The following is a 25,963-nucleotide window of genomic DNA, read 5'->3' on the forward strand; positions in this document are numbered from 1 at the left end:
TATCTGCAAGAAATAGTTCTGTCTTGCTGAAAAACAATGTTCAACAATGTTTAAATACTTATTTTCAAAGTAGCTTTTTTTCTCCCGATGCTACGGAGGAATTCTGTTAACATCTGTTAATATTATTCAGTTCCGTATAAAAAATTTGTTCTGCAGTACAGTGTTTGGATTGTCGAATTTTGTGTCATTGTTGAAAATTTATTCACTGATAAATCTTCTAGGAAACGCTCAGCTCTGAAGACAAATTTCTGGACAGTAAGCAAGACGAACACTTTTTCTGTTGAGTAGAGTGAAATGTTGCATAATCATTGCGAATGAGAATCATGAGAAATGGAGCTGTTAGAGATGAAGGACATTTATTTTTTTCACTTATTAGAAGCGGAAAAGAGTTATTTCTTTCATTAGAGCTAATTACTAGATATTCTACGACAACCACGAGAAAAAATACATCTTGAAACCCGGTTAAACGTTGCTATTGACCTCACCCAGCCCTAGGGCTAGACGATATAAATCGCGGGTCAAGAATGTTCTGACAATTTAGCTGTCACTGACAAACCTTCCGAACTACTCGGTGAAGTAAACAGCGCAAACAAGGTAAACAGCGGACGAGTAAAAGTATCGACGATTTAATTCAAATTTGTTTACAACTATGTCGTTCGATATAAGTTGCTAGAACTTGTCCATTCCATTACGAAGAAATTAATATCGTGGACATTTTTTTCCGTGCTGCGGATCAGATGAACAGTTACATGAGGAATATTATTTTTTTTGACAATGATCGACCTCATGTTGTGGAAGTTGTGAAAATTTATTTGGATACGCTCAAACGGGATCTTTTGTTGGTCTACCAAAAAGTTCTGTTTGTTTTGAAAATTCAACAATATAAAAAAAAATCATGCCTTGAATAAACCTTATTGATTTTCATGATATACTTATTTGACGATATTGTACAATTAAGAAAACAATACATGAGGGGCTCATAGGGGTGTAAGTAGCGAGATCGATTTCTCTTCATCAAGTTTTTTTTCGTGAAAAATTGAAAACGTTCCAATTTGATTTTGCTATAGAAATCAATAATTGAGGTTCTGACCAATCGTTCACATTGTCAAATAAGCTGGGAAATTACTAAATCACTACCACTGCAAAGTTGGGGGTCTCCGTAGCCACATTGGTTGCGCGTTCGCTTAGTAAGCGATCGATCGTGAGTTCAAAACTCAGGGCCCTCATTGACCATCTTTGTGTTGTTACAGAATAGCTACGTCCACGCAACAATCATCAGCGATGGAGATCAATCCACGGTCGAAATAAGATCGATTCATCCATACAACTGCTCTGCTCTGCAAGACACATCGGGCTGCTGTTCTATAAATAACTCAACAATGATCAATCAACTGTCTCCGCTGTCCGGTGGTCCAACTGGAAAATGGAAGAACAGATAGAATACTCTTACGCCTAAATGGCTACTGTGTGAATGTACCATATGTAATGGTATAGAAGGAATACTGGCGAATGACAACTGTGTAATGTGCTAATTATAGATATGATAACCATGTGACATGTACACGATTAAAATTCGGCTCTGTTACATCTAAAATGCTAATGAGCCTTAAATAAATAAATGGGATAAAAAAAAAACCACTGCAAAGTCTGCTGGGCGTATTGGTCGACCGCACGTTTGAAATGCAGCTAAAGAGAAGAAAAATATTGCACCGTAAGCCCCGCACCGGCTGATCGATAGCGTGTTGAGAATGATGCATTGATGCATTTACAAAAATAACATTTGACTAGCTTCTGTATTGCTTACGCAAGGCAACAATGAAACATGAATCAACCATCTTTAGCTGCTTCAGAAACACCACACAGATGGGGTGACTTTTCAAGCGCTGCGTAGAATAAAGGGGAATATGATACAATATTTGGCCACGTATTATAACGTTGAAATGAGTGTACATAATGTGGTTTGATATATTGGACGCTTCGCAAAATTCCATTACAATAATCTATCATGCATTGTAAAACGTTCAGCATAAGTGTAAGCATACAAAATGCAGAAGCCATCTCGTTCATAGCCACATAGGGCAGTTTTCAGCATATTTGATTCCACTTCGACAACATTCACCAATCAAACTCAATTTTCAGGGATGCCGAATTATTATCAAAGAGTTAAAGTATGGAATTTTTCAAAAATCGACATGCAACTAATAGTCTAACATAATCCAACGTCAACTATGCGATCATGTGTTAAGGCAAGTCTGGTGCCTGTTCAAGTACTACCAACACCTAAGGTAGATTTGAACCCGCTGGACATGACGCAGGAGGGGGCAAATCATCTCAATCACCGTTTTGATTGAGTCGTTGAAGACATGTCAGGTGCCCAATCTCCTACTAGCATTTGGTTCGTTGAACACGACGCATTGGAGACATATCCTCTCATTATCTGAGCCACAAGTTGTGATGAAACCATTGGTAACGTGGCTGGCAATAAGGCCCCTAAGGACAGGAATTGTTGAACCGTAAGCCCAGATCGACAGTCGACGGCACATCTGCGGATTAGTTTGACCGGGAATTAATTAAGGATGGTTATTCAATATCACTTTGACTTGGGTCATATGATGAACGAATACCGTCCCTTTGATTTTCGGGCCGATTGATAATAACGAAACATGTAGGATGTGTTAAACTTGGTTCCCAAGTGATATGAGTTACAAGGACTTGCCACCTTCAGGTCCCCGCATGTTGATCTGTTCAATGACGCTCGAAATAACTCAAGGCAAAATGCAAAATCTCACGTTTTCCATTCGTATGGAACATAATTTCCTTGCGTTTGAATGTATCCTGCGGCTTTGAGTCGTTCAGAAATGACTTGTCGAGTTACTCCCAATGATTCTGCAAGCTCTGTTTGCGTTTGACACAAATCTTGATCGAGTAATGTCTCTAATTCTTCGTCTTCAAACTTTTTCGGTTAACCCAGGCGCTTTTTGCCTTTAACACCGCGACCATCACTTTTAAAGCATCCAAATCATTCCCTCCATACGATGGTGCAGAGTCACCATAAACTTTCACAAACATTCGATGCGTTCAAACTTCCCGGTGCCTATTTGCAACGAAACTCGACGTTTTCAACGCAATAAGAATTGAACTTGTTGTGCAAAACTTGACTTGACTTGTAAACATTTGGTCTACACTCCACGATTCCGAAATCAGTTGATGCCGTCGCCTATTTACAGTACCTTGAGTCATCTTGTGGAAACGGACTTTAGCGTAAATTTCCCCATGGTGCTACATCCATATTGTGGACTTAAGCTACATGTTATTTGATTTCGTATTTTAAGGATACGAAAATGTTCAGGTTTGTAGCGTATGTGCTGAAAATTAAATGATTATGTGGGGTTGGTATATACAGAAGAATGAAGCGCTAGAGACGATAACCGCCGAAAAAAGTTTAAAAAAACGTGCCTTGACGCAAAACAAACGTCAAACTAATGTATCCGTATTTGTAGAGCAATTTAATCTCTATCAGAGGTTGTCACATTTGCACAGCTCGATTTGACATGAGTCGAACGGATTACAGAATGCAAAATTGCAATCCGTCCGGGTAACTCTAAGTTGTTGATTAGTAGACGGATTTGGAATTTCTGAGAAAATGTGAATGAGGTAATCTCAGCTTTTGCCATCCAACCGAATACATCCAGCGATATGTGGGACCTAACTCGACCGGACTTATTTTTTTTTTGTTTGAACACACGCGCTGTAATAAAAATGTTGGCGCTTTGGTCTGGCAATAGCAAAGACTGTGTCGGCTTTACTCATGATAGCGTCTCGCTAGTGAATGTACTCTTCCTCACGCCGCTTCTGTTGTTTTTATCGTAGAAATCGCAGTCGTTCGCTCTTTACCTTCACGTACATGTCGACCATAAATTGTTGGTACAGTTCACGACATCGTAACATGAAGTTGTCCTGACCATGTCGTATCAATATATAATACACAGAAGAATCCATCGAGTGCACTCTCTTGTTTATTTCGTGTTCTCTAACCGCAAAATTCAAAATGAGAAAAGATGTTCATAATAAATAAAGAACCGTTGATTGGATCTCATTTTTTATTATTAATGCAATATCCGTTTTGGCCCTTCAGAACGGCTGGGGGATTTTTCGTCAAAGAAATCTTTTTCTGACTTGTACTATAGTCACACATATTCTAGAGCTAGTCACTCAGAATACATTCAGGGCTTATTGCTTGGCATTGAAATCTCAGATAAGTACCATTGAAGAATAACATCGTACGAATTGTGTGTCAAAATTTCTCGCGTCACTGTGCAGTCGTCTTATATGATTCCAGCAACGCTTGCGCATTGATTCTACAGGCGTGCTCTCCAGCAGGTGTTTTATCACGATTGATGACAATAGCATAATTCTCTTTTTTTTTTAATCCGTGCAACTATGATTTGAAGTATTTCAATCTATATATCTAAAAATGAATTTCTGTCTGTCTGTCTGTCTGATTCTTATTGACTCGGAAACTACTGAACCGATCGACATGAAAATTGGTATGTAGGGGTTTTTGGGGTCGGGGAAGGTTCTTATGATATTTCGAGACCCCTCCTCCCTCTCTAAAGGAGGGGGGGGGAGGTGGCTGCCATACAAATGAAACACAAATTTCTGCATTACTCGAGAATTAATTGAGCAAATGAAACGAAATTTGGCATGTGGAGGTTTTAGGGTGCAATAAATGATTCTATGGTGGTTAGATACTCCTCCCTTCTCTCTTAGTAGGGCTGCCAAACAATTGTGACACAATATTTCTGCATAACTCGAGAATTAATCAAGCAAATGAAACCAAATAAGGCACATAGAGGTTTAAGGTTGCAATAAATGTTTCTATGGTGGTTAGACACTCCACCCCCCTCTCTAAGGGGGGCTGCCATACAAATGAAACAAAAATTTCTGCATAACTCGAGAATTCATCAAGCAAATGAAAAGAAATTTGACGTGTGGAGGTCGTGGGGTGCAATAAATGTTTTACGGTGGTTAGACACTCCACCCTTCTCTCTAAGGGGGAGCTGCCATACAAATGAAAGACAAATTTTGCATAACTCGAAAACTAATTAAGCAAATTGAGCCAAATTTGCCATGCCAAGGTTTTAGGGGACACGAAATGTTTCTATGGTGAATAGACACTCCCTCTCTCTGAGGGGGGGGGGGACTGCCATACATTTCTGCATAATTAAAGAACTAATCAAGCAAACGGAACAAAATTTGCCATGTGGAGGTTTTAGGGAGCAAGAAACATTTCTAAGGTGGTTCAACACTCCTCCGACCTTTCTATGGACCAACAAAACACAAATTTCTGCTTAACTCAAGAACTAATCTAGCAAATGGGACCAAATTTGGTACATGGTTCTGTAGTGGTACGACAAACCTACCCCCTCTCTAAGGGCATGGATCAATCAATGAACAGTTTTACGAGTGGACCGATGAACATGCGGTTAATAAGAAAAAGGTGAATGTGAGAACGAAAAATAGACTCGACGAAGTTTGCCGGGTCAGCTAGTAATTTATAAAAATCACACTTTCGGCGATGCGTCTGGCTTTAGACAAATTGAGGTTATATGCCCAAGTGTGGATGAAAGTTCAATTAAGTGGACGTAACGCCATCTGTCATTTAACAACGTAAATAAATTCGTTCTGTTTGAAAAACGAATGATGGTTAAATTGTTTGAATATTGTCGACAAAAATATTACAATCGCGAATAAAAATAGAAGATGAGGGTTAAAATACGTGGCTTATGCATTATTTGAAGCCAAATTTATGAAAAAAAAAAAATAGAAAAATCATTAAATATTAGTAATTGGTACCCTAGCGGTATCATATGTAGTTTACGACGTATTCTCATGCATATCAAGTTTTTGTGCATAATTTCATCAATATCGGTCGAGCCGTTTGGGAGGAATTCGACCACAAACACCGTGACACAATATTTTTATATGTATATATTTTTTATAATCTTATATACGATCCAGTTTCACTTGAAATAGATGAGTTATATCGGTTGGTTTCCCTAAAGAATTGGAGACTTCGATCATGTGAATTTTTTGAACACAATGGAAATGATAGAAATAGAATTATTAATTTAAATGATTTACTTATACTTCGGCGTCCCAGTCACAAAAATTTGTCATAACTCGAGAGAGTTTGTAGAAACTCAGTAGTATTTCTTGAACCAAAACAACCTCGGACAAAAAGACACCGTTATCAATCGAATCCCTCATTTGATTAGATTTCATCACACTCGATCAATGTTTACATAGCCCAGCAAGCGGTTACAATTCATCGCGGAACCGGATGAACCACCATTTAATTAACATCCTCCCTCCGTTAAATCTTGCTGTTCCCCGCCATGCTAATAAATATTTCAGCTTAATCGGCGCCACTTTGTTCGGCATTTCATCTTCCACTAGCTGCTGAGCTTGCTCATTGCCGGAAAGGCCAATTCAATAACGACGGTGAGCGGAACCAACGATAGTCCGGACAAAAAAACAGGATGATGCACCCAGAGGCTTGCTGAAGGCTTGCGTCGCGATCCATGGGAACTATGGCAATCCAAAACCCTTTGGAAGTCCCCCCGTTTTGTGGGACGACTCACCGGAATGGGTATGCAGGTAAGCGCTACCCATTCCGGTGGGCCGGAAGGGGGCATGCATTATGAAACAGGTAAAATCTCTTCCACCCGCGTGCGGGTGTGTGAGTGTGTGTGCTCCAAAAACACTGACCAAGCGAAATATGTGCAAGCGAGGTCAGATAGCGAATGGTTGAAACAAAAACACGAATCCTAAAGTTTCGGGAAGATCGCGGAGCGAGTGTGGGGAGACGTAATGGCAATCCGGGTTAAACTTCGGCCAGTTGCAACAAACAAACAAAACCAACAAAAACAGCACGACGCGGAGGAAACAAAAGTTCATCATAAAATGCTCTTGTATTTTTTGTTTTGCCTTTTTTCCACTTGTGTCCTAACTGGTTCTCTGTGTGTTCAGAGGTCTTTTTATTTCGGCGTTTTGCGCTGTGTGTCCGATGGTTTACTGTGTTCCGCGATAGCTGCAGAGCACCGATTATGACGGGGATATGTGAGCGTGGGTGGGGAGTGCTGCTGTTGCCCACTGAAAGGATCAAATGTGTAAATAAAAATAACAGGATCACCGACTGTAAAACGGGGGTGGATGATGATGACTGCTAACTCCGGTCAACCTGGTGAACAATCAAAGCGGAAAAAGTGCTTTTATACTGTAATTGCTGTACAAACAGTGAGAGACGGGAGAGGGCGAACAATTTGAAGGCAGTTACAGGTGAAACTGTGGACACAAAAAAAAGCGAATTCCGCTGCTCTTCAATTATTCAATGGGCTTTTAATTTCTTTATGTTTCAATTGTGTATTCGAGAGTGTGCAATTTTGGCTATTGACAACGTGTCATACAAACGCTGTTTAGAAACGCAGTGCCACGCGTCATAAACAGTATGTCATATTTAAGAATCCATATCTCGTTTCGTTACAAAGAAGACACGAGCGCACTTATCATAAATACAGAACAAATAAAGACGGGAGAAATCACAAAGCCGAACGCCCATTGCAACATATGTACACCGATTGCAGAGATATCCTCTGACTGGATGCGCGCGCCTAGCCAACATAAATTTCCCAGCCCCCGCCGATCCGATTAGTGATATTTAAATGATTATTTCCTCTTCTCACAAATGCGTTTCCCTTCGAACGGCGGCAGCGCAAGTATCGAATTCCGTAACGCCCCCTTATTTGTCTAGCAAACGGCGGCTGGAAGCGATTGTGTAAATTTTAATCATGCTCCCTGTGTTTCATTTTTGTTCCTGATTATCGATGCCACGCGACCGAGGCACGTGACCTCGAGAAAAAAAAACCACGTGTTGGCAGGGGACGAGCAACTACTCTGGCCAAATAAGCACAATTAATAATTTTGATTTCTTTATTTTCCCGGGAAACCGGATACCGCCACGGAAGCCGCCCGTGAAACGCAGTTGTTTTTGGGCAATTGGATTCGGTTTTTCGGTGTTGATGCTTTGTTTACTGCCCTGTCAAATGGTTTGTTTGTTTTGGGTTTCCCAATTCGAGTGAGCCAGGGAAAAAAAACACGCAAATAAAAAGTTGTGCAAACACAGTTACACATGTTCGCATTTTTTTTTCCTGCTCGCTGGACGCTCACGATGGATCCATGAATAACTGATAAAATACTCAACTTGCATGACAATGTTTATAAACAAAAACGTTGTAATCCTATGCTATCCGGGTACACACAGGAGGAACGAACAAAAAAAGTGACACGAAAGCCACCATTTACGCCGATTACACTCCTGGCTTTTGTTCACCGTTTAGTCTATAAATAAAATTTCATGAATTATTTGTTCGCTACCGGTGCTACCGGTGAGTCAAGCCAGTCGAGAGCAAGACGGCTTTATTTATGCTTTTTTTTTTGGTTTCTGCACAGAGAAGCATACCCATCGGAAGCTCAGCCCCCACCATGGCAGCCTCCACAGCCTATGGGCGGACTTTTTGTGGATTTCGAAGCAGATACATTCAATCAATCTAATTGTAAGCCTCTCCGCTTCGACAATGTGTCGAACGGGGAGAATTCCGGCCGAAGCTATCCTTCGGTGCTCAGTCTCTAGCGTTCCGGAACGGTGATGGTGGTGGTGGCGGTGGTGTACGGTGGCCAGCACGGGAATCACTTTCCCTCCCCAGGAGACGGATTTGAAATGTAAACAAAACCCGTGGATCCGGCTGCGTGTCCGGTTATGAACGGTGAAATTTTAACACACCAAGGCAGGTCCGGTGCAATTTTTTTTTGTTCTTTCGTGATCCACCTATCTCGGAGGTCAGGATTCGACGGTGTTTGATTTTGGTTATTTCCCGTAGGTTTTACGGGATTGTACGTGCTCATGTTCGTTTGTTTTGGTTTTCGTCCATGGATTGATTTATTGTAGAACGCGATCATTTGTGTCTGCTTGCGTAGGTTCCAAAAGTTGAGATTATTGAGGACTTCTGGTTCGAACATATTGGTGTCTTGGGGGTTCTTGGGTTACTTTTTTTTTGTTTGCATCAATCTTTACATTCAATCTGTTTTTTTTAAATAGTTGATAAAACGTGTCTTTATTTAAATATTTTACCTTAAGTCGGATATTATAACCTTTAATAAACTTAAAATAATTTCTCGCTTAACAGAAAGTACCCGAATTTTGTTTAATTTATCTCTGTAGTGCTTTGTTTACATCCTGTCAATTGCGTGTTAGTAAGAAGTGCTGCAACTCATTATCATCAAAGTCTCACAAAATCTGATCAGAGTCACTCGATTCTTCTTAGGGAGAATGAGTTCCGAATGCTCAGTTGTGGAATTCTCTCACTTGTTTCTGACATCCGATAAAACGATGATTTTTTTTTTCATACCTCTCACAGTTGATTGCTCTGTTTAAGATTTGACGCATAGAAACTGGTGAGAGTGGTAAATTCAAATCACTCGTGACAATCGTATTCATTTTGTTGCCGAGAAGACATAAAGTGAAGCAAATGTTCTCTTTTTAGTGGCGACACACAAAGAAGGAAATACTACCTTCATCAAAAAGTTCCCGAAATTTATCCAGGAAATGAAAAATACAAGATTATACATCAATATCGATATTGTCCCCTTCAAAGTACTCCCCATCGACTGTAACGCACTTATGCCAGCGCTTGATCCAATCCTTGAAACATTTATTATATTCGATTTGCGATATGGCCATCAGCGCCATCTTCGATTTTTCCATTATCTCATCCAGTCTTCAGAAAACATACGCAGCGCTGCGCTTGAGTTTAATTTTCACCAGCGCGCGTTCAAAGCAAACACGTATTCTCTCTTGGTGCGAAGTGCACAAAATTCATAAACACTACAGCGCAAAATGTACCCGGCGCAGAATTCAGATAGAGAAGATGTGTCTAAAACGCGCCTGCCGTCAATTTGACCCGCCTGATTTTCTCGTAAACAATCGCAATCGTGCTACTCAATGATAGAATCCGACCATGCAAGTTTTACATTTGTAACGTGCTTTAAAAAAAATAAGAAAAATAATTTTCTTTGGAAGCAATTTTCGATGTAATTTTCTACATCATTTCTATAAGGTTTTTGTTGCTTGAAACCGATTCAGAGGCGATAACTGTGGGTCATATTTATTGAGTCGAGCTCCCAGTGAATATCTCAGATGAAGAAAATGGTAAGAAAGGATTCATTTCCTTCTCAATTTGACATTTTCCTCAGCTTATCATCGGGCAGTGTGGCATACCCTCGATCGGGGCAATTTGCTCACTTTCGGCCGTAAACATTCTCACGAGAGAAATAGCTTGTATGTGAGGGATGCCAGATGATTTTTCCAAATATCTCTGCATGGCACGAATAAATGTCTTCAAATGTAATCATAATGAACAAAAATGAGCAAACCATCACGATATTTCTAAATCATATTCGTTAAATCACACAAACAATTGTTTTCACATTCTTTGAAATGACCTCAGTATGTTTTCACAAAATTAAATGTTTTCAAAACGAAAACATGTCTTCACATCTGGCATCTATATTATGTGCTCAGAGAATGCAGGAAAACAAGAGCGTGGACTGGAGAATTAATGCACGAATACTGGGAGAACACGCTCGCCGGAGGAACGGTTTCTTCTCTTCGCTGGTGGGCATGAAGGGAATAGATTGATGGAATCTCTCATTCATACAAGTTGTTTCTCTGAGCTTTATAGTCTGTGAGAGAAACAACTCATGGGCATATCATACTTCTGCTGGGCCATTTAACACCGTATGATTGGAAATTTAGAATTTGGGCGTCTTACAAAATAAAATTCTTACAAAATAAAATACAAAATAAAAGTACTGACGTAGTTGTTACCTTAAATTTTAAAAGCACGGTCATGATAAATTCATTCTCACTTAGGGGGTGCTTATTACACACTTCTTCTATACTAAACATTTTTTCTCACTTGAGTGATGCACTAATACTCCTTATTGACTGCCTGGCCTTGTGGAAGGAATTCATGATTCACAACACCCTTGTAATCCACGTAACGCCATTCACTCACTTGATTTCTGGATTGCGTGTCATACTCATAAATCCAAGTTTAGTCTCCAGTAATGATCCGCTTGATGAATGTTGGGTCAGATTCGGCCTAGAAAATCATATCTTGTGTGATGTCAACGTGGTTCCTTTTTTGCATAAAATTCAAGCCTTTTGGCACCAGCTTTGCAGCGACACGTCTGAGACCCAATTCATTAACCAAAATATCTTGAAGCAATGTCCAACTCCTCTGCTATCTCTCTAATGGTCAATTTGCGGTCTACGGACATCCATTCTTTGATTTTGTTGATGTTTTTGTCGCTTTTCGATGTCAATGGTCTACCACTTCTCGCATCATCGCTCACGGATTCTCGCCCACTTCTGAAATGTTCGAGCAACTGATAAACGATTGTTTTTTTAGAGTATCAATGCCAGAACACTTTTCTAACATTTGCAATGTCGTCGCACCATTGAAACCGTTTTTAACGCAAAATTTAATAAAAATTCGTTGTCGCAAATTCGATTCCATTTTGCAAATTGTATAAAATCGAGGCACGTACGATACTCAATACAGCGTAACTTTCAGAAATGTGAAACTATCACACTTCAAATTTTAAAGCAAATTTTCCCAAGCTAATGAAAATATGTTGAAACTTCCGAAACCATTTCGAGAGGCTCCACAGATTGTGAAAGCGTTGCATATCGATACTGGGGTGTGTGGTTGAAGGCAATTTCAAAGGAATTTCAAACATTTCAACCCATGATGTAGCAATAAATGATGTAGCAATAAATAATTCCATTGCATTTTGTTCAGAAAGTCAAGGAAGAAGTTGAAGTAACCAGCTTCCCGACCGTGATGAACGCCAACAACATTAAACTTTACGAAAATCAGTGTATAACCATTTCAAGAAGTAAGAAAAAAAAGTGTAAATGTTGTGCAACAAGGTGCGACCACATTGTTGACGTATGACAACGAAATAACTTTATTTAATACGCGTCTTTCGCACTTCGAGTGTTATGTCAAATATTTAGTGGAAATTGTGTTTGAAGAAGGTCCAGCTTAAAATGATAGATTAATGATTCATTATTGTAATTACGTTACGCTAAAAATCCGGATTTTGGACCCCCTCCCCCCCTACGTAACGCAATTTCCTATCTCTAATACACAGAAAGTAACGTCCCCCCCTAAACGCGTTACGTTATTTGTGCACGACGCCTAATTTATATCTCAAGAACTATGAGTCGTACCGGAAACGTGTCTTAGAAAGAGTTATAGAGTATTGATGTTAAAACGTGAAAAAATATACACTGAGAGAAAAAAAGTACTCTTTTTTAATTTACCAAAACAAACTTTAATTTGCCATATCTAGAATATATATCTTTTTTTTAATTTTTTTCATATAAAATAGAAGTTGTGAAATGAGTCCAAGATGGTAAAACTATTTTGAGGAACTTTGTGGAACATCGAACTTTTATGAATTTTCGAGACTTCGAATTTTTGTATGGTGGCAATCATGGTTAGCCACAAATTATGAAACCTGATGTAATTTAAAACAAAAAACCTCTTTATCCACCTCCTTCTAAATGCAGCCATTTCCCCATTTCACCAGAATGAACGAAAAAAGGGCCGGAAATGGATAATTGATTGAGGAGGTTGTCAGATTGTTAGAGATTGTCTTTTTGTTAATGAATTCAGACAACTACTTTCTCATTGACAAATCATCGCTCAAAAATTAACCTACTGCATTCCAATTTCCACTTTATTCAGTGTGCAGTAGGCCATGAGAAACCAATTGCCGGCACCGGTCGTGTTGTGGTAAGCGTGACTGCCTCCTATGCCTCTGTTGATATATCTTTTTTTTTGGAAGACGATCCGGGGCAATCCATTTTGGTGAAATGAAGCGGAGTAAACATTTTATTGAATAGTTGCGTGTCTCTTCTCGCATGCGAAATGAGATACTTTGACGATTTGATAATACAACCAACGATTAGTATATCCTATTCAGACACGCCAATGAAACGACAGCCGAAAGAAGAATCGATGTTTCAGTATGTGCATAGCATATACCGATTTCACTTCACCTCGATATACTAAATGAATTCTGACTGACATTACAATTTAGTGTCTTATGTCTCTCAAAACATCATGTAGAAGTTCACTGTTTGCAACGTGTTTGTCAGTAAAATCGGTCACAGGTCGATCTTTGAAAGATACGCCTCATGTACGACAAAACAGGCGAAACATAATACATCCCAAACCTGTGTTAAGCGCTAGAACACAATCCACACAAATAGTGCGACCCCTTGTATCCGCTTCACATCGACCCCGTATAGCCCCGATTATTGTAACCAAACAACGGATTACCAGTGTTTTGTGAGCTTTATCCCAAAATCCGCACATCTGTAAATCAATTAAATTCAAATAACGGCTCAAGGAAAACACATGCATCCACTAGAGCAACTAGAAACCTGATCCTGCCGCTGGCGTTGGCGAACCCTCTGGCTTTGGCCACCGAAATCCCTAACCTACGCTAAAGCCTACTTGATGACACCCTCTCGATTTTCCTGCCAGAGGAAAGGCGAGAGGCGCAGGCAAATATCTATTAACCCGGCCGCTTTCGGCTTTCTCTGCCCAAATCCGGGGCCCGAAATCCGGAAGGATAACGGTGGCCTTAAAAATCTTGCCAAAATTATGCCGGCCTGGCAAACGACCCTCGCACGCCGTGTTCTGTTGCAGCATCAATCTGTGTCGCAACAGAGAGCGAAAAAAAAGTAAAAGTAAAAGAGATAACGATGAGTGCGAAGAGGGATAATAAATTGGGTTCTAATCTTTGTTCCATTGTGTGCTTCTCGTGAGTGAGGCCATCGGTTAGAAGGAAGAAAAGGGAACATAAAGGTGCAATAACTGGGTAAAAATGGTAACAGTTGGTGGATTATGATCTAACTTTGATGGGAATGATGTCATCGTTTTCGGGAGACTATCGAACCAATTTTTTCTCTTTAAAAACTAAAATTGTTTTTTCGATCTAAATGTTCATAACAATTTAAAGTGGCACTCGGACTCTGACACCCCGATTGATTGCCCATAAAATGGGACACTAGTTGTTCCAGTCCATCGAATTCTGACAGTTCTCGTTAACCTGTCACACACTTGTGGCATAAATTAGCAATAACGCCGGAACAATGCGTTAGTTAGTCAGCATACAAATTGGATGCAATTCGATTAGAAATAATTGGAATAAATGATCCTGTAAGTCCGTCCAACGAGGACCCTTCCATCATAGACCGATAATTGTTAATTTGACAGGGAGCCGTACCCGAACGAATGTGTATTTGTGCGCGAGAGGATGAGAGTACGCACGTTCAAAGTGCTGCCATACGCTTCAAACGTGATAAATTACCCTCTCGATTCACAGGCGAACTTCCAGTCGATTGACTGGTTGTAATAATACAGTAGCATTTTATCGCAGTGCCGATCAACAGAGATGCAACAAAAAGGCATACAGCATTTTAATAGGATATTCGATACCTTCTCGGTGTTCAAAGTGGAATAAAATTATATTCCGAATCACCCCTTTCCACACAACAACAACGACTGCTCGCTTCTTCGCCACTCAGCCGAGTTGTGCGAGGGGATAAAACTTGCATAATTGCCTACTTATGTGTCGAAGAGTATGTATGGAAAAAAAGACATAGGGTCCAACACTCACAGCACAAGCAAACCATACGCAACCAACTGACTGACAGCATGATGCTTGTGCCTGTGATTGAGATCTTATCACGCTGACCATATCTAAATGGATTCGCTGTCAGCCCGAGCAGGCGTTGAAGCAACCGTTTTCGAGTGCGGGTTTTTCGCTTATCGTTCAATTTGAATCGTTGAAATTTTAAACAGAAGCGGGCGGGACGGGGGCCGGCGAGGTGTTTTTAATCTACCACCAGTCTTGAGAGAGGCTCTGACTGAGCGCTAACCGAGAGGGCGTTGCGTTGGGTTGCTGCTCATTGGACAGAGCACGTGTCTGCCTGATGATATAATCAGTTCACTCTCCTCTCCTCTTCGGGTGGATAAGGCCAGACAGTCTCACGAAGATTAGACTGGGTAATGGATTGTGAGGATGTGAGCAACCCACCCTCACAGGAAATATTACTAGTTATGGTTCCAGAATACTAATTACGATAGCTGTTTAACGTTTAGAAGCATACAAAGTCAGTGTAGCACTTTTAGTGGGACATTTTATGGATCATTCATACGAACGATTCGAGTACTCCATTAACAATCTATGATAATTTTCAGATTACAATGGATCAACAGCGAAGATACCATCCATCTTCAGACTAAGATATCCCACAAGCTAAAAACTAATTGAATCCTTCATTAGGATATCAAATCAGCTTGTTTGAGATTATATTATTGAACTATTGTCTCATACACCTAATTTTTCATACAAATATTCATGTCTTCATAAAAAAACTAATGTAGAACTCTCGTTTTTTTGTGCAACTCCATACTACTGGCTTTAACATTTTTAACTTTTAGCATGGACGACAGTGAGGAGGATTTTTGGAATCTCTAGATGAAATTTGATAGAAAAATCTAAAATGTTGCATAACTTTTGCTAGAGTTGATCAAATTATTACCGTGGCTGGAAAAATACCATTATGAAATTGTATGTAATGTAATGTATGTAATGCATGCAATAAAACGCAAGAGGCTCAATCGCTCTCTGAAACAGAAAAATTTTCCAATCTTCCTCGGGAATTTTTCCCTTTGGTTTTGTCGCGTAAATATTGGTCGTACAGTGTTGGTTTGGTGTGTATCATGAAATTCCCGTCTGATGTCTTGTTCGCTGGAGAAAATCGCCAGATTAACCCTCGTCTACTTGCCCCATCGAGCCAACCAGTCTTCAACAACTCTCTCTGCAATTTGGGTGAAACTTTCGACATGTCTGCTGTGAAGGGTTTATTACCTTTTCGAAGATCAGATGACCATTTCCCCGCGAATATCGTACTAACATTCCTTCCCTTTCCCTGGTGGCTGTGAGGATGTGGTCAGCGTCGTTCATTGTGTTCTTTGTGCAATTTCGCTGGTTCAGGTCAATCACGGAGCGCAACTACGAAGTGTACACTCTACCCAAGCTTACAGGTCACATGACCATTTTGGCTCAAGACGATTTTTTTTCAGTAGTATGTAAAGAAGGATAATTCTGAACTTATCTCCAAAAATGTAAAGGTCACTAGGAACCTGCAGTATTTGTTTCTTGGCGTCTTAAGAATTGAGTTGTATAGCAAAACTTGTTTACTGTGTGATAAAAAAGAGATACAGATGCCAACCTGAAATAATTTTTTTACATGTTCGGAAACACGGTCCACCAAAATGCTACCTGATGAATTCCTAGTATTGTCAAAGGAAAGGTTCAGGGCCACTCTCCTTTATGTGTTTTCATTTGTGTTTTTTTCAGAAAAATCATAACTCGGATACTGTTGATTGTAGCGGAGCGATATTTGAAATAAAGTTGCACAAAAAAAATCGTGCGAAACTTCACCAGTGTTCGGTACACATTTAAAAAAAATCTTATTTTGTGCGGTAGATAGAGACAGCATAAAAAAAGTTTCCCCCAAAAAAATAATTCAAATCCAATTGTGCGTGGCGTGTTTTTAGTTGCATGTCGAAACCTGTTACTATCAGAAATAATGTCATGCGCAACTTAGAGCATTTGATGGAAGGATGGGAATGATTTGAGAAGTGGATAATTTAGACGCAAATATGCTTTTTTCACACTGAAATGCATATAAACCATCGAAAAAAACTAAATGGGACATAATTTCGTCAAATATACTTTTTTTCATATACAGGCAAACCTTTTTTGTGCGGGGGATAGGGACCGCATAAAAAAATCGTGCAAAACTTCACCAGTAGCTTTAAAAACCCGTGTTCCGTACACATTTAAAAAAAAACTTTTTCTGTGAGGTAGATCGCATAAAAAAAGTTTCCCCCTAGAAAATAACTCAGATTCACGCCGTTCGCCGTTCAATTTCCTTCTGTTTCCCTGCTTTGCGATGGGACAGTTTGCCTCTTCGGTTGCGCGTGGCTGTTTTGTGCTTTTAGTTGCATGCCGAAGCGTGATGCTGTTAGATATGACTTCATGCAAAAACTTAGAAAAACTTAGAGCATTTGATGGGAGGAGGGGAATGATTTCAGAAGTGTATAATTGAGACGCACATATGCTTTTTTCCCACTGAAATGCATATAAACCATCGAAAAAAACTAAATAGACGATAACTTCGTCAAATATGCTTCTTTTCATATATCGCACAAAAAAAATCGCACGAAAAAACCGCACAAGAACAGAAAACCGTACAAAAAAACCGTACAAAAAAATCGCACAAAAACAGGTTTTACTGTACCCACAAAAACAACCGCACAATAAAAAAATTCGCACAGAAAGAATACCGCACAATAACAGGGTTTCCTGTATTACATATTCAGTATTTTTGTTTGAATCAATGTTCTTGAAGCCTTACTTCCTAAGTTTCTGTTTCTGAGATATTTCGGAGATGATTCCGACCAATTACTTTTTTTTTAATGAAAATACTCAGTTTTTAAAGGATACTCGTGTTTCTTCATCTTATGAACTTTTCCCCATTTCACCTAAGGTGTGTTTTTCTAGATGATTTAGGTTTAGGGTCGAGCATATCTTTTAATCCTTTGCGTTCGTTTGTCTGCTCTCAGCCACCACAGTAAGGAAACATACTAAATACTTTGTTCAAAGATTACATTTTTTAATTTTTTTCTCAACAATTTTTAATGTCTAGTGAACTTTTTCACGAATGTTTATAAAGTATCTATGAACAAAAGGTAACGGTACGCGGTAAAAACAAAATATTATTAGCGTGAAAAGATAAGAGGATCTCTTTCAAGGGGAATATATTCCAACCGCAAAGGGTTAAAATACCCCTTGGTATTAGTAGCGGAAAAATGTAGTATTCAAATCCATTATTGTAAGCGTATAAAACGAGCGAATTTTCTCTTAGTTTATTTCTATTTTTTTCTGTCGCCGTGGTCAAAAACATCGAATCACATCGAATGAACACTGTTGAATTCTCGCTGCATTCCCAAAGCCGTATGGCGTGACTATAGTTTTCACTGACAATACTGAAAGGTAATCGAATGCCGAGCCATTGGTAATTTATTCTCTTACTAAAAAAATGAACCACTGACTTCATGAAAAGGGCAAGAGACTATTACCTGACTATTAGCAATTCACTCTACTTGCGACACAGAAATCCTTCTTATTTCCCCTCATTTCTTTTGGTATTAACGAGAGACGATTTTCAAAGCATTTATTCCAATCGACACGAGCCTTTTTTTGAGCGATTGTTAAATTATGTGGGATCCAACGTGAACATAATTTTCGCACAACTAAGTGTTCATGTAAAATCGCATATATGCTGGTGGAACTAATGCTTAGGGATGCCTCAATCTCACAATAGGTTACATGACGATCTTGCTTAATCATTTCGTGCACAGCATCGATGTTTTCTGGCACTACAGTCGATTTTGGACGACCTTCACGAAACTCGTCGGACAGTGAACTACGACCACGATTGAATTCACTATACCAGCGATACACAGTGGTTTTTGATGGAGCTTCATCGCCAAAAGTCAAATTAAGTTGATTGACGCACTCTTGTTGTGATAATCCACGTCGAATGTCGTGAAAAATCATCGCACGAAAATGTTCACGATTCAGTTCCATTTTTTTGCCGAGACCAAACTTTCAACTAAATATAAAATAAACAAATAGCGTCCGTATAACAAAATGTTCTGAGTACGTATATCGTTTAAAATGTCAAACTTTACGATGGAACCGTCAGATGGACTCACATGACATCAGTGTTGCCAATTCCCGAAATATAAATAGTGACCCTCGTATTATAGGTCTCGAACAGCTTGAGTTTATTATTTCTAGTTTACTGCTCAAAGTTGATATATTTCCCATTCCGACCGACCGCATGAAAACCGATGCTTTTTATCAATTCATTTAGTTTCACCTTGTATTTGAAGTTGTGAAAAAAATGACACCTCAATTTTATGTTGCCTACTCGCTGCAAGCCTGTGCAGACTTTTTGTCGATCGATAGTTTGGTCGACTTCTTAATTAGGAGAGGTAGAGGTATGCATATGCGCACATTACACCGATTCAGTGGGGTCAGTGTTTGCACCAGCAATCCAGCCCGACCAACATATCGACCGATAAAAAGCCTGCTGTTTGCGGGGACTCCAATAAGAATTGCTCTGCTTTTACGCTTTGATCCGAGTCAGAATATTGTCATCAAGCGGAGCTAAAATTGCAATACTTTCTCTCTCGACGGTCGGGCGACCGATTTTCGAGTGACTGATTCGCAGTAGTCTATAAAAAGAGTGCCAGATTCATTAGTTGCATGTTATTGATGGTACGGGTAGGTAAGGACACAAACGGGTAGGGCAACCATATGGGAAATTGAAAATGCTCCCAAATTTGATCAATTCATCCCATTTACAAACCCCGGAATTTTAATGTATACCATATCAAATAAAGCTTAGAGAATTTTCGGTTCGATTGGTATGCAAATCATGAAAATCCGTTCGCAGCAAAAATAGTTGAAAACGTTAAAACTATTTCATAAAAACGTGACCTGTTTTCTGATTTGGCATCCTTACTGCAAGACGCAGTTTCAGGTCAAAAAAAAAAAAATCATGTGTTCATCAAGATTCCTTCACTTTCGGTCTTTTTCAACGTTACTCAGAAAGAATCTAATCCTATAGCGATCCTTTCGCAGATTCACTTACTGACAAGATGAATGACGTTCGGTATTTCGGATGAATGGACTATTTCATATGTGGAACATGGAAAAAATACAGACAAAAGATAAGTGCTGCCATTCATTTGTTTTGTGAATAAACATTTCCAGAATCTCATTGAATTGCATTAAGAGTGTATAGAATCAAAGTAGGCATTTGTAGTTAGCCGGAATAGGAGCGTCACGAAACGATCATGCAAGCTCGAAATGAACTTGTAAGCCGGTTGAACCGTTGAATTATATCATATCAACCGTATGGGATAAGAGTTCGGCTCCTTTAAAGCTATGTAACTGAGCCTGTAACAAATAAATGACTTTAATAAAAAAACCGTTTGGGATGTCCTAAACCGATTGGGAGAACGTCCGACCATCGGTAGGAATCTGGCTAGTGGCCGAAAATCGAAGGCAGTTGATCCTACAACTCATTCACAAGTGGTTGTTATTTTTGGACGAAATTCGAAGACATAACGAAAGATCATCGACAACCAATCTGAACGGAAAATTGAATGTGCATTTTTTGGTTCAATTTCCTGAAGTGTGTTGCCCATAAAAGTCTAGTAGGGTATTTGATGTTGGTTTGTGCAGTCGAAAATCTGACCTTGGTTTGTCCACTTTCTTGAATGCTATAGTTCAGAGTACCTGTGTTAAATCAGGTATTCAAATGTTTTCTAACATATAAATAAAATTGTCTTTTTCATGATTTACAGTAGTTTTGTAGGATATTTTACGGATTCATATGTTTTAAAGGTTTATAAAGTCCACCTTCTATTGGTGTTAACGCGCCTCTCTTTTGAGCTAACTTTTAATCAACCACCAGATGATTATTTGGTACATATTCAGACCTTTTCTGAATTATAACACTTACAATATTGTAAACATCATGCTTGTACACAATTTCTATCAGATTTATATATCCTAATCATGTAATTAATGCATCTCGATGACCTCAATTCTGATCATGGTTTGTCCGATGCACTGATGTTGGCTTGTCCACTTGATTACTATGGCAAACGCTTGGCGCGCTGCAGTTTGTTTACGGTTTGCTTCGCGCGTAGCTGAAATAAAATTTCTCTGGGTTGAATGCTGTTCACCTTCAAAATGCACATAAAAAGGCAATATTCTGAACAAAGCCCAAATCATGAATGGATCAATGTGATGACAGTAAACTCAAGCAATGAGAAAAACAACATCTGCTTGAAAATTCGAATTTCTTCATTTAAAAATGGTGATTTCTCAAACCGAATAAACCATGATCAGAGGACAAACCATGATCATATTTTTCCTTTGAAGAAAATCGTTAAAAAACCTAATCGACTGCAAATCGACTCTTCCGCCCCGGGTGCGAAACAGACTCTTCCCTGGGTGCAAATGTTTCTACTTTTCTGGCAAAAGTAGGGGTGCGAATCAACTCTTCCGCCCTGGGTGCAAAAACTTCACTCGACGCCACTGCTTTGGGCTTTTCAAAAAACCCAAATTCGTCTTTATTACATGTGATTTTCATGAAGAAAAATCGATTCGCATTTACTGGTTGCGTAAACACACTCAAAATCGGACAAATCAACATCATTTACCCTAGACGAAGCACTCGTCATTTCTATCGATCGTCCTAAAAAATTGCAATAACAATTTTTTTTCAATCTTTAGTTTTGTAAAGTACCGTTCTGAATCATATTTCGGGCAACATCATATTTCGGACACTTTGTTCTAATATCTTTAAATGCTTCATACACCGATTATATAACTATAAAATTAATATCACAATTGCTTCTTCAGAGTAATTCCTTGGTTTCTTTATCACTTCATTTGAGAATTACATTTGAATTATTACATAGTAGGAAAAAATTCAACAGCACTACTCGTTATCGTTTGTGTTTGACGTTTGTGAGCACGTAGAATTTACCCGCATTTTATTCGATGGTTTTCTTATGTTTTCAATGAAATAGGTACCAAAGTAGAAAGCTTAAAAGCATATTGAACTTATTCATTAAGAATATCTACCAAATAATATCTGTGCATAAAGTTTAGATCTGTTTTCTGCATCATATGCCTTAAACGTCCGAAATATGATTCGGAACGGTATGTTCTGCTTTTTTATGTTGGTTTTATTCAAAGAAGCGTTATCGATAGCAAATGCGTGATACAGTTCATTCAGAAGCCGAAGGTATGTGATGAAAGATTTGACTCGCATTGGTCGGTTATCAATTGAAGCATTCAGCATAGATAAGGTATAGAAGAAGGTTACTGAAAAATCGCAATGAAGATTGGAAAGAGACAGTCGTTTCATTCAGTCTTCTCCTATTTTGCTAACAATACTCGTTCGATAACAGGACTGATATATCAAACGTTAGATAAAACTGAGGGGAACTTCAATTAATTATTTTATTAAAATTTAATATATAAAAGGTTTCCACTAAAATTCCATGCATGTTCATCAAGGGTTTTTGTCATGCGAAAAAATGCATTTATAACATCAAATTGCATTGGAATGCCCTCACATCTTTTGCCAACACAACTTGAATGACGAGATATTAGCTTACGAGTTTGACATACAAACCAGTTAAGATTGATTATTGCGGAGTTATTCTCTCAGTATTTTTTCCAATTTCTGATTAATTTTTCACAGATTGTATTTTTACTTGCAACGATAGCACATATATTCTAGAGCTTGTAATACAAAGCTTCCAAGTTAGGATTTCATTTCATCATTGTAGATGAAAGGCTACATATGCTAAATAGGAGTGTGCTCTGTCGGAAGATACACATCTCTAAAAAAAGCGAAATTTTCCAACCATAAGGCATGAAAAATGTCAGTACTTCATCAAACTCACTCAAAATTTCACCAACTTGTCGCATCATAAATCGTAAATAATGAACTCCTGTACACGGAAATCGCATTCTAATCAAAACAACCATTGTCCAACCCCTCCCTGCCATCATTGACATTTGCGAAGACGTATCATACAGTCCCGTATTTCCCTTTTTTTTCCTCTCTCACACTTTTACCAGATTGTCCTAACGAATTGTATCAAATGAGGCGTTAATTTTGAACTCGATTTCACTTGTTTGGCGGCGCATTTGTTGTTGGCTCGGCAAAGGCGCTACCTACAACTGTCAAGCCAAAGTGCAACAAACAAAACGCCACCACCGCACCGCTCTACTAATGCCATATGGTTTGTTTTTGTAATTCTGCCTGCCTGCTTCTGCGTCGGTAGGAATGAAATGTCAAATTTAAAACAGGGTGTAGCGAATGAAATATGGTAGCGTTGCTAACGAACCAAGCTGCTCGCTCGATCGCTCACCCCTCGTCGTCGTCGGGGCACGAAGGCTCTGCGAAAAATGCTTAATTGATTATTGCGTACGGGGGGTGCCTCTCTCTCTCTCGGCCGCATCCAGACAAATAGTGTTTCCATTTGTTTTGTTGGCAGTGCGCTGATTCGGAGGGCAAAGAAAGTAAAGTTGTTAGTTTTTACGGCCACATTGTCCGAATCCGATTGAATCACGGATTTATTACAGTGGTACCGAGGTTCGAGAGACTGTCCGGGGGATTCGGGAATGGTTTGGCAGATACTCGGAAACATATCGGAAATAAAAGAGCAAAATGGTTAGGGGAAGTCAAAAGACATTGATACCCTTTTGTTAGCGCTCTCGATAGACTGCTCGGTTTCGGGTGGTGGTAAATTGCTTCGGAAAGTGTAAATAATTTACTCGATCGGAAATGTTTATGGACATGGAGTTAGAAGGTCATTAAATATTAACAGGCTGAAGGAAGTGCGCTATGAATGCAGTCCGAAGGATGCTGCTGCTGCAGGCTCGAAGAAAACCCTTTCGGCTGCAGAGAGAAGTGAGTTAAGCTCGGGGTTTTTGGTATTGTCGTTGGCGAAATGAGTTCCCTACTGAACGCACCTGTATAGTGAAAAACATATATTTATTATAGTGCAGTCTGTTACGATTGGAATGGTTATTTTACTGCAACCGAATACTGTCCCTGGCAGTAGCGCCACTTTCAATTATTCACACCCCGTATGTTCAATTTCGCTGGCGCTCCGATCTACTCTGTCCCGACAACTGTTCAAGGTTAGAATCGCTTCACTGACAGTTTCATAGATGTGCCATGTTCGACTTACCTGCTTCGTTACTGAATCGATGAGTCGCACGAAGATGTCCTGTTCCTGGCGGGCACCTGTTGTGTGGAAAAGAAAACAATAAAAACATTACAATTTTAATTTGCTCTCCAGCGCATCGATATTTATTAACACAGACCCTCGGATGCAATGCCCCCAGGATATACCTGCATAGACAAGATTTAACACCCGTGATGAATAATTGAAAACTACAAAAGCGATCTCCCCCTCTCCCAAACTTATGATATGCCGCTTGGAACCACCGCAAGGAACAACAATCAGAACACTTAATTTTAATTGGATAAATTAAGAAGATAAAAAAGTTGGTCTTCTCTGCTTTCTTGCGTCGTCTGCGCCGTAAACGGAACGCTACACGCCGAGACGACTGCAAAAGCACAAAATACGAGAACCATTGAGTGCGTCGGCCCTTGTGGGACCTGGGGACTGGCGCGGACCCCAAAATCTTATTTGTCCAACGTTGACCAACAACGGCGATTCAAAGGTGGGGGGGAAACGTTCCTGGAAAACAAAAGAAAACAACGCACACAACACACACGCACGCACGCACGCACACATGCTTACGGGGCGACGATTATTAAATTTTCCTTTTCGGTCGAGAACCCTCTTGCCTGGCTGGGCCGGAAGTTCTCCGGGAAGGAAACAATAATAGTATAAGAATGTGTCCGGGAGCCGTCCGGCTGCCGGAAACCACACAAAGTTTAATGAAGTTTGGTGCTTCTGGAAACATGTTTCGAAGCAGGGGAGCGGGTCTTCTTGACCGGTGGTTTAAATACCTCGACATAATCCGAGGTGGACCCAATGGAGGGAAAAATAGTCGCCTGGTCGGGATGTTTTCGGGGAGCATCGGCGGGGAGGTAATTGTTTTGATTTGATTTATTATGAAAATCTGTATCTTCTGGCACCGTATGCAGAGGTCGATGATAGCGCAGGCACATAATGGCGGCAGCATTATGCTTTAATTTTGGTGGACACCGGACAGTGGACTTAAAAGAACCCCTTTGGTTAGCCACGAGGGACGCTGGATTATTCATAAAATTTATTGCACCACACTAAACGTCCAAAAGAAATAAACATTATGAAAGGATGCACTCGGATGCCATGCACTCGTACTTACATTATGTACGCGTGTAGAACTTTTTAAAGTGCTATAGCGTTCCACAATAAGTCATATGACTATCAACTATTTTAAATATGCTAATCAACAACGAAACTAAATTAACTCTCCAAAAAATTTGTAACTCAGGCGTAAAGTTATGGGTCCATTTGTCTTGTTTCACGCTAAAGATTTGAACATTTGTATTACACCAGTTAGCAGGTAGCAGCGAGGATATGCTAATTTAACGGCTATTTATGTGCGGGAGATACACATTCATACACACACACACATACACACACACACACAGTTGCATACGGGGATAGTACCTTATTTGCATATATTATGCAAGACAAACTGCTGATAATTAAAACTTTAGTCACACCGAGTGCCGTGCTCTGTGGTGGAGCACATATAGAGTCCATTCTACGAGACTTGGTTTCAGTCACCGATGTCATATTCTTGTGCCGTATGATTTATTCCCAATTAAGCGAATGTGCAGTACTTACCGTTGGCGTATAGGAGCTGTAGTCGGTATTGGATTCCATTGTTGGTTTTCAGTCCATCAGTTTCCTGTTGAGAGATTGAGAATAGAAATCACAATAAATACACAGATCAACATTGAATATTGTTTTTTTTTTGTTTATTTATTAATTATTATCTCATTCTGTTTTTTTTATATTTTAAATCCCGTGGGAGTTGATTGATTTCCTGAGTGGCCTTTTTCAAGGCTAGAACTTTTAGTTTAAAACCTCTATTACGAAATTATCCTTCGGAT

At 39.5% G+C, this 25,963-nt stretch overlaps 1 protein-coding gene across 6 annotated transcripts in view; it reads right to left on the reverse strand.

Moving 5' to 3' along the window:
• Positions 1-25,963, reverse strand: part of LOC129767180 (transcription factor collier) — a 124,168-nt gene that overhangs the window by 69,529 nt on the left and 28,676 nt on the right. For all 6 annotated transcript variants that reach the window (XM_055767806.1, XM_055767809.1, XM_055767807.1 and 3 more), the window contains 2 exons: positions 25,695-25,758; positions 24,075-24,130 (listed from right to left, as the gene is read on the reverse strand). In XM_055767806.1, the coding sequence (XP_055623781.1) occupies positions 24,075-24,130; positions 25,695-25,758 (120 nt within the window). The remainder of the gene's footprint in view (positions 1-24,074; positions 24,131-25,694; positions 25,759-25,963) is intronic.

Source organism: Toxorhynchites rutilus, chromosome 2 (genome assembly GCF_029784135.1).
Source record: "Toxorhynchites rutilus septentrionalis strain SRP chromosome 2, ASM2978413v1, whole genome shotgun sequence".
NCBI classification, from domain to species: Eukaryota; Metazoa; Arthropoda; class Insecta; order Diptera; family Culicidae; genus Toxorhynchites; species Toxorhynchites rutilus.